Here is a 10,214-nt window from a genome sequence, read left to right on the forward strand (position 1 = left end):
AATGATCAACTATCTATCTATCTGTGATAAAAACTAAAACATCAAAGGTCAAATTTGGAATTAAGGCATGCATGCATATATATATATATATATATATATATATATATATATATATATATATATATATATATATATATACACACACACACACACATACATATACATAAACATATATATATATATATATATATATATATATATATATATGTATGTATGTATGTATGTATTTTTTTTTTAGAAAGTGGACAATTAAAACAACAGTCCCATGTGGTTCCCATAAATAGCTCTCCAAAAATAAGATAAAAATAAAAACTAAATCACATTACACTATTAGTTAGTCAGAACCTTGTCCGTAGGCTCCATAGGGTAGGTCAGTTTGTAGGAGTACGTGTAAGAGTATATGACTGCTACATAGCTCCATTTCTATCTTAGACTTTTCTTCCTTCCTGCCATATAACCTTCAGGAAAAGCACTGAGTGGCTTTAACCTGAACAGAAGCTGTGAGAGTAAATCCAGAGCTGGAGGTTTTACTGTTAAACCGGACCGGCCTGAGAGAAGTCAGAGCCGAGAGAGAGAGAGAGAGAGAGAGAGAGAGAGAGAGAGAGAGAGAAAGGGAGGGAATCCCTGACGCACCTTCACCAAGGAAACCCGAACCCGCGTCTACGCTGACGCAACTGCCCATTTTTGGAAACGTACGTCAACCGGCCGATACCAACTCAAGAGTCCACAGGGGGAGACGCGGATGTTCACGGACGTCGCTCATTTACGCTTTTCTCTAAAAAAATTTTTTTCGATATATAGTATACGTAGTGTTTATTCGCAGATTTTCTCAGATCTTGCATTAAAATTAGCATGTACATCACTGACTACTTTATTCGTCAGCCTTCCTTTGCTTTTAAGTGGTACGTACCCCTAGTTCAGCGAGCCATTGGTTCTGCCTGGTGCGCGTGGAAGCAGGTTGGCGTTGATAAACGCTCGCAAGCGCTCTATAGTGCCATTAAAGTGAGTCATCCTTCAGCAAAACTCAGAAAAAATACCTACAAAGCAGAAGGCAGTGCTGTGACTCATTTGTAGGGACGAAACAGGACTGAAGCGCGCCAGCACTGAGTTCATTCCAGAAAGTAGGTGCACAAGAGACATTTTCATTTTATGGTTTCTCGCAGAACAACTTAAGCAGCCTGTTATTAGTCACTACTTTAAAGCGGGGAACAGCTTTTAATCCAGACCTGAGTACTGGACTAAGTGAACTCTTGCAGAGCCTCTAATAAAGCGTAATTTTAAGTGACTCCTAGGATCTGGATGGTTTAAAGCTGCTTGAACGTTTATAATAATTTGGATATTTAACTAACTTTAATTAACTACTGCTAATTAAGCTTTTTAGATAAGGACAGTCGCTTTGCTTGGAAGTGCTTTTTTTTTTTTTTTTTTTTCCCAAAAGAAGACGCAGACTCAGTGTCGGAACTTACCCTGTGAAACTTTTCACTTTTTAAATTATTTTTCTTCTTTTTTTTTTATTATTATTATTTTTTTTGTCCCTCTGGATAATGTACCAGGAGTACTGCAGCAGCAGCAGCGGCGCGTCCCCGGTGCGAGTGGACTCGTTCACGAGCGGAACAGGCGGCAGTCCGATCTCAGCCTCCGGATACCAGGTAAAGTCTGATCCTCCTGAACATGAACTCGATCTCAGGCTCACTGTAACACCATTTACACTCCTGATTTTCCTATAAGCGGTAATCAGTGATCCACACTACACTGCAAAGCAAATGAAGCCTCAGATTCTCACCTGAACACCAGCATTCTCTCTCTCTCATTCTCTCTTTCTCTCTCTCTCTCTTGGCACAGCAGTGATATTATCCACACATACACTGGGGTTATTTCAGCTTAATAACTCATCATGCTTCACGCAAATAATAATAATAATAATAATAATAATAATGCTATCGATTCATGCTAAGACATAGCTGCTTCCAAAGACATTATAAGAGCTGGTGAATGGTGTTCATGAATAGTTTTGGCACCCCGCAGAGCAGCTGCTGTCGGGAATACTCTGGGTGTGTGTGTGCGTGTGTGTGTGTGGTTTAACCTGCATGGACATGGCGTTCATTGCATCTAATGACCACATCCTGATCTCCATCAATCACAATACAATTCGCTCAATAATAACGAAACTCTGACAGGGTACACACACTGACCACAGACCTCATCCTAAAAACGGAATTGTACTGTGACACTGAACTCACACATCCGTCTGAAACCACACGCTGCAGCCCAAAATCTCTGACGCACTTTTTAACCTTTATAATAAATATGCGTGCAGAATAAGAAGAATAAGAGGAATAAGAAGACTTGCCAGAGAATAGCACAAGGTTACAGTGATAGCCTACTAATACTTAATCCTTAATAAAATCTATATTTATTAATGCAACTCTTAATATTCCGAATATTTTTTCCTTAAAAAGGTTTTTTATTATTATTATTATTATTATTATTATTATTATTTTTATCTTTTCTTTTTTTCCCCTCTACCTGCAGCTGAAAAGGCTCCTCTGAGCACTGGGACACAATCAACAGGTTGTGCTCAGATCACAGAATAAAAGTGGATTTAAATCTGCAATGTCGAGCTTTAGTTTTCTGCTCCATAAATCAGAGCCTCACTTAATGCCACTTGTAGATTTAGGGTTTCTTTTTTTTTTTTTTTTTTTTAAAAGTAATTCCTTCTAACTTCAGCTGAAACCCTCAACAGTTGTGTTGTCTTGTGCGTCATTTCCGGAAAGACTACCGAACGTCCTACTGTCGGGGGGGTGATAGACAGAGTGGTTTCAGTTAGTTGGAAATGAACTCGGATTTCTCTTCATGTATGTGCGAAATCTAGTTTTGGAGGAGACGCAAGTGCGCGCGCGCGTGTGTGTGTGCGTGCGTGCGCGCGTGTGCGTGCGTCTGTGCATGCATGCGCGCGCTCCCGTTTGGTTCGCGTGAGACAGGACACGGCGAATAACGCCAAAGAAGGAAAGATGATCAGGGGATCAGTAGGCGAAGAAGCTGTATCCTGTATGTTTCTAGGTGAATTCCTGATGTTAAAGTGTGGTCCAGTTCTCAGAAGCTACATGCTTATCCCAGGCAGCCTGCTGAATAAGCAGTCTCCCATCTAGCCCAAATCGCTTTTTTCCCCACTCAGTAGTGTGCCAGAATCCTGTGTTTCCCGTGTTCATGCAGTTGGTTCATGTTCTGTTATAAGGAAGGCTAGTGCGCGGTTTGGGACGCGGCCATTGGCTCGGAATCAAGTCCATCTTTTTTACGCGTTTCCAGAAATGACGCGCTCCAGCACAAGCCCACTTTCCGTAAATGTTGCCCGTCTAAATACCTTTCCGCTACACACGCTTCTGGGATGTGTGAATGCGAGGAAGTCCTCACATGTGTCCAGGCTCTGCGGATGGGAAGTGTTTAGGGTCGAGTCCAGCCATTATGCAGCGTTCAAGTGCTTATCGGAATCGGTTGTGAAAGAGCACAGGCTGCCTGCGCCACATTTCTCTGGAATATTCACGTCCTGACTCTTGACACTGTTCAGCATAAATCAGAAACGTGTCATTTTAAGCGTGTTTGTCCTACAGTACTTCCATGTGATTTATTTTTTTTCCTCCATTGTAAGCTATTGACATTGTAAGCCATTAGGAATTTTCCACATGCAATAATATGAAGTCTATTATTTTGTTTATTGCATGTTATTTTTTTATTATTTTTATTATTTTTGCGATTGTATACAGTCTAACAGGTGGGATATGTGTTAGATGACAGAAGCACACAGACTACAAGCGTCTCTGTTTATTTACTTAACCACTCGAGTGCGCGTCGGCCGTCAAATATAACTTCCACACCGGAAGTAGGATGTGACGAGGAGCACGGGAACGCTGCATTTCTAAATATAATAGACTTCCCGCTTTACTGGAATAAACATTATACTCGCCCATAGCATGACTCAGCGCTAGATAAGGAGCCACAGCACTTCACTGTGCACTGTTACACATTAATCTGCTTTTCATTCCAAGTTAATGAGTAGAGAAGACTACAGCTGTTGCATTTTGACTTTTTGGAAATGGAAGATTGAAAACATCTGATTGTTCTGCTTGATGTTTCATTCATCCAAACAAAAACTAGTCAAAAACTAGCTCCTTTTTTTAATTACATGATTTTATTTTATTATTAAAATATTTTATTGTTTATATATAATATAATTTGTTTATAGTTGTTCTTGAGTTAAGGACAGGTGTTGCATTCATTTCCTGTGCTGTAAACAAGGCTTTACTGTAATATCTAAAGTGAACTTGTGTATTGTGGTCACCGATTACTCTGGAAACTTCTGAAGCTAGTGGAAGATTACTGTATCTTTGAAAGAAACACATCATGGTTTTTATGTGTAGCCCCTTTTGTCTAGCTGATTAGAACTGACTTCAATCACATACATTTTCTAAAAAATTTTTTTTACTGCTTATCCTACACTGAAAGAAGACAATGTCAAGCATGTACAGAGTGAATAAATGAATCAGTGAATAAATAAAACAACCTGTTTGAGATAAAGAGGTATGTTCTCTGATCATTTGGCAGAGCTTTTTTTTTTTTTTTTTTTAATCTAAAGTTACGTAGACTTGAGCTGAGCAGGTGAAGGTTAGTAGCTTGGTGGTGCAGTTTTCAATCTAGACTGATTTTAATTTCATTTTGTATTGAAGTTACCGATTCCTCATTGTGAGAGTCATCTTGTAAAGTGCATTACACCAATTGATGTCATTTCTATACACTGATGACTCTGTTGCCCAGTACATCACTAAGGTCATTATCTTAACACTAACAGACCACTGTGTGGAAATGCTATGGGCTTTCCCTCAATTCACACAGTGTGTCACTAGTAAGGGAAACACGGTCAGTGGTGTTGCACCGTGTGGTGATTCATTACACTGTGATGACTACAGTGCACGAAACAGATAAAGGGTTCATGAACTAAAATGAGTCACCACAAAATTCAGAAACAAATTGCATGGAAATGCATATGGCTTGAAGAGGACTGCGCTCTTTAAGAGGAATCTCTGTTTTCATCAGATTTTTCTTTTTCCTTCTCTTTTCAGAAGTACAGAGTTGACATGCCTGGCTCTAGCAGTGCCTTTATTCCAACCATTAATGCCATAACCACCAGCCAGGACCTGCAGTGGATGGTCCAGCCCACAGTCATCACCTCTATGTCTAACCCATACTCACGCTCTCACCCGTACGGCCTCTCAGTGCCCAGCGGTCCCAGCCTCCTTGGCCACACAGCCCTCACGCGCCCCGGGGTCATCCGCTCCATCGGCGATGCCAGAGGACGACGTAAGAGGGATGAACAGGTTTGTGTATTTTTAAATTTTTTTTAAAACAGTCTTGCTTTTTGTTGTTCATGTACATAGAGCAATTCAGTGTATTATGATACATGATAAATAGATGTCAGAAGTTGTTTCTGTGTCTTCGTGAGAGCTCATTGCGTCTGTTGTGCATACAGTTGACACCAGAGGAAGAGGAGAAAAGGAGAGTGAGGCGAGAAAGGAACAAGCTGGCTGCCGCTAAGTGCCGTAACCGTAGGCGGGAACTGACCGAAATGCTGCAAGGGGTGAGTTTACCCACTCGTGTTGCAATCTGAAAACATTCACCATATACAGTAAATATACAGTAAAAAAACATTCACCATATACAGTAAAAAGAGAGTATATAAAATATCTACAAAGAAACCTCTTTGTCAGAGCACTCCTGGGGGAAAAAGAATGGTTTGAATGCCTGCGCAATGTTTGAATACTCCAGCACCTTGACCCCATCTGGTCTTCTTCAGCTTCTTGACCTGTTTAAGTAAAGACATTATGTAGCTGCGCCAAGCATGTTTAATTAATCTTGCCGCCCTTCAGAAGCTGGAGACGGCTACGACGCCTGTGTGGCCTTTATGCCTTTAAAACCCCAGTGTTGTCTGGTAGAACATGGGAATGTCCCCTGTAACAGAAAGTACAAGCAGTGATTGAACTAATTATCCCTACAATGTCATCTCTCAAGTGTCACGAGAGAGGAATGTGCTGCAAGGGGGTGAAAACGAATGTCTGATATTGTCTGAAGAGGAAACCACACAAGCCATTAGACTTTACACACTGCTATCTTTATCCTCCTCAAACTTCACCAAATAAGGAACAATCACAAATCTTTGATCTCTTGTGCCCTGTCTGTTTAGTTGTAATTGTGGTGGCTACTTTGCTTTTAGCTTCCTTCTTCCTCATACCAGTGGCATGAAGTCAAGGCACTCAGACGGAAGAGAATACTCTATCATCGTCTAGCCGAGCCGTCTGACTTTGCTTAACCCCCCGAGGCAGCCTGGAGGAGCATACTTGCGCAAAAACCCCAATAAGATTTAGAACTACCAATTTAGAACTTGTACTTAGATTGTATATCACTAAATTACCTCAGATGGGAGTGTCAACAGCAACAATGGTTCATTTGTTTGAGACTGTGTCAGATATCCTCATAAGGTTCTAAATGGTCCACGAGTTGATTTGAGGACAAAGCTTTTTCACAAAGTAAATGTATCATGACCGTATAATTTTAAGGGTACATTCTGAACAAAAAGAGCTTTGTAACATCAGACGTCAAGCTGGCAAAACTCTCATCTTACTTCCATGCTCTCATTTTCTCCTAAAACTGCCATAAACGTGTAGTCTCAAAATACCAGGAAGTTGATTTTTGACCAGGTGTCACACTTTGATTTTGTAGATTTTGTAAGGTTTTATCTTGGTGGTTTTGATTAAATATCCCTCAATATCAACTGTTAAGTAATGCTGATGGTGTTCAGAGGTTTTAATAAGAAGACATCAGGTATTTAATTTTGCTCTTTTAGAACAGCATACATATGGACATACACATATGGACTCTATTTTTATCTTGTGATGTTGGATAAAGTTTACAGCTACAGCACTTGGGAGTGTAAGGTAGTGTAAGGTGAAACACCTAGGTCCTTTTGCTAAATCTACGCTAGTGCAGGGAGCTAGCTAAACCAGTTAGGGCAGTGCCACTGTAAACCTCAATACCAAATCATCATACCATCTGCTATTGTTCATTTTGTTCACTATGCTTACAGTGGGTGTTGCTCCTGATAAACAAGAAAAAAGACTTGCTAACATATTAGCTTTCAAATGTGCTAATGGCTTTCTAGTTGATCAGAATCTGACATCGTCAGAACAGATGGATTTTCATTACATCCTGTCTGGTACAACCTACATCCTGTTTGACACATTAAAACACTTTTATTGCTACTTTTTGCTGCTCCAGTGTGTCACAACAAGCACATCCATTTTTTTTTTTGTCAGGAAAAGCTAGCTAGTTTCTATTAGAGTTCATTACTCTTTCACTACATTTAACAAGGTAGTGGACAGCTTTTTTTTTTTTTTTTTTAGATATTAAGTTTTATATTATAAAATTTATATAATTTATATAAAGAGATATTTGTGGTTAAAAAACCCACAACCAAATGAGAATGAGGTTCTGATGTCCCAGTGGTGAAAAATTTTTGACCAATATGCCAAAAAATAACCTTGTGTCCTTGCTTTGATTGCATCTAATAACATTTATAGCAAAAGAGTATAATCCTGTAAAGCCTGCTATTGAAGTTGGTTGCCTTGGAAACTAGTGTTTCATAAAGTGCAAGTATTTTTCACTTTCAGTTTTTTTGTGCTCATTTTCTTTTAACTGATTGTTTTTTTTTTTTAATAAAGGAAACCGAGAAGTTGGAGGAGGAAAAGGCCGACTTGCAGAAAGAGATCGAGACGCTCCAGAAGGAGAAAGACAAGTTGGAGTTTATGCTTGTGGCCCACAACCCTGTGTGTAAACTTCCTCCAGAGGAGCGTCACCAGAGCTCCCTACCTGAGCAGTGCGCCCCTCTGCCACTAACCACCATGCGCCCTAACCTATCCCGGTCTTCACACAATACCCACAATCCTATCGTGGTGAAGCAGGAGCCCATGGAGGATGAGGAGCGGGAGGAGCAGGTCAAGAGCCAGCACTCAGTCATCAAGCCCATCTGCCTGGGTGGTGGGATGTACTGCTCGGACGGAGACAGCCTCAACACTCCTGTGGTTGCTGCTTCCACTCCGGTGTCCACTCCCAGCAACCCCAGCCTCATCTTCACTTACCCCAACATGCTGGAGCCTGAAAGCCCATCGCCCTCCTCCGAGTCATGCTCCAAAGCCCACCGGCGCAGCAGTAGCAGCGGAGATCAATCCTCAGACTCGCTCAACTCTCCCACCCTGCTGGCTCTCTGAGAAACACAGCTCATCACTCGTTCATTAGCCCTTTCAGCTCAGCACTCTTAACCAACAAGTCCCCTATATGGGACGGACCCAAAACCTCATCTCTACAGAGCCGAGAACTCTCAAGGGCTACCTTGATCGTTTTATTTAAACATCTCAAAAGGGAAATGTCTTTGTTTTTAAGTGTTTGTGACTATTTTTGCCCACACGCCATTTCAGCTACAAAGAACAACTTGGACTGAAAACATGAGAATCAAATGGTGAGAAGGACGACAGTCGAGACATCCAGCCACAGAATTCAAAACCATTCTACAATAGTCTGGGGAAAAAAAAAAGTATTTCCTGTTTGTTCACAAAAGTTCTGGACGGTGAAAGGGATTGAGGAGACGTGTGAGAAGTCACATCCCTGTTCGGTACACAGTTTGGGATCGGACACTACAGAATCAAGCACATGTCTTCAAAACCAGCGTGACATTTACATGATTCGCCTTTTGTATTTATGACCTGTGTTTATATTGTCCAGTTGTATATTGTGTCCTGCTGAATTCCTCAGTGTCTGACAGAAAAGAAACAAACATGTATTATTAAAGGCTGACCTCTTCAACTCTTTATCTCTACCTGGCATGTTGCAAACCTTTACATTATTTTTTCTATGTATATTAAAAAAAAAAACACACACACACACACACTTCGCTGAAGTTAATGTCAGGGATTTTTTTGTCTGTGTGAGCAAGCCACACAAGCATTAATGAAAGCAATCAAGTCAGAACACAGGAGTGTGTACCTGAGGACAAACTCTAGCCATATTAGGTTCAGCCTCAAACCCTTTACACGGCAATACTGCTTTTTATTGGGGCAGACACTGTGGTATTAAAATGGAAACGACTATGTATTACTTTTATAGTGTACTTTTATGGCTTGATCAATAAATGTCTTTTTGTGCAGAGTTTCAGCTGAGACATAACCAAGCCAAATGGGCACTTGTCCCTCCAACACTTGTTGGGCCTTGATTGCCAGACACAGGACCAGATGCACTATTGTTACTGCACTCTGATTTAAAAGAAAATGGCATTCCTCTTACAGTCAACCTTAAAAGGACAGTGACGGATGCCTGTGTGGATTGGAACAATGATATCCCAAAAACACGTCTAATTTCTGGTTGTGAAGAACGAATATCAATTGCAATATTTTTGAGTAAACTGTTTACTTTAAACATTCCTTTGGAAAAGCAGATGGGCCAGGATGTGGAGACCTCTGCTGATTTGTCGTGAGACTGAAGAGAACAAAGTGGAATAATGCTGACTTGAAGATTTGAAGGATTATTCTTTGTCATTTATTTATGTTGGGGATTTTCAAGTCTGCTAAGGATCTGTTCAGAATTATAGTGTTTTGAAGCAAGGGAGCGAGTTTAACAAGGGGGAAATCAATACAATACCAAAAAAAAAAGAAAGTGTGTAAAGACTGTGAGTTTTATCCAGTCTGCCTGTGAGTCCTTGAACTATATAGATCAAGCCATCTTTAAGCCCTCTGTACATGTCCTGCTTTCCGACCAATAGTTTCTCTTTTGTAATTGCTTTAACTGTTTTAAAGACAGAAAACAACGACAAAAACAGCAATATGTATGTCAGTGTTTGTTCCTTTGGTTATTTAAATGGATTATTATTATAAATAATAATAAAACATGCAAATGGTATTCTCGATAGTTGTACTTTTCTTGTCCATAAACAATTTTTTTATGTTGGTGGGTATCTCATGCTTGTTGGAGTTCTTCTTCTTCTTCTTCTTTTAAGTCGGTCTGTATTTGGATGAATGCACCTCTCTCATCCATCGCATCCCAGTAGGCAATAACACGCCACCATCTTTTAACACAGAGCCATATGCAAATGTGCACTACTTAATATGACGACACATTGC

The 10,214-nt window shown here is 40.4% G+C and overlaps 1 protein-coding gene across 2 annotated transcripts; it reads left to right on the forward strand.

Moving 5' to 3' along the window:
* Nucleotides 1-976: 976 nt before the first annotated feature.
* On the forward strand, nt 977-9,998 carry fosl2 (FOS like 2, AP-1 transcription factor subunit). Of its 2 annotated transcripts, XM_026944181.3 has the most exons (5): nt 977-1,121; nt 1,554-1,649; nt 5,115-5,369; nt 5,522-5,629; nt 7,767-9,998. In XM_026944181.3, exons 3-5 carry the CDS (start codon nt 5,130-5,132, stop codon nt 8,310-8,312), a joined length of 894 nt encoding a protein of 297 aa, XP_026799982.1. In that variant the 5' UTR covers nt 977-1,121; nt 1,554-1,649; nt 5,115-5,129; the 3' UTR covers nt 8,313-9,998. The 2 variants fall into 2 exon arrangements, with proteins under 2 accessions (XP_026799982.1, XP_053093468.1); XM_053237493.1 differs by lacking the exon at nt 977-1,121 and having other exon boundaries at nt 1,545-1,649.
* Nucleotides 9,999-10,214: the final 216 nt, after the last annotated feature.

This window comes from Pangasianodon hypophthalmus, chromosome 10, assembly GCF_027358585.1.
Source record: "Pangasianodon hypophthalmus isolate fPanHyp1 chromosome 10, fPanHyp1.pri, whole genome shotgun sequence".
NCBI classification, from domain to species: domain Eukaryota; kingdom Metazoa; phylum Chordata; class Actinopteri; order Siluriformes; family Pangasiidae; genus Pangasianodon; species Pangasianodon hypophthalmus.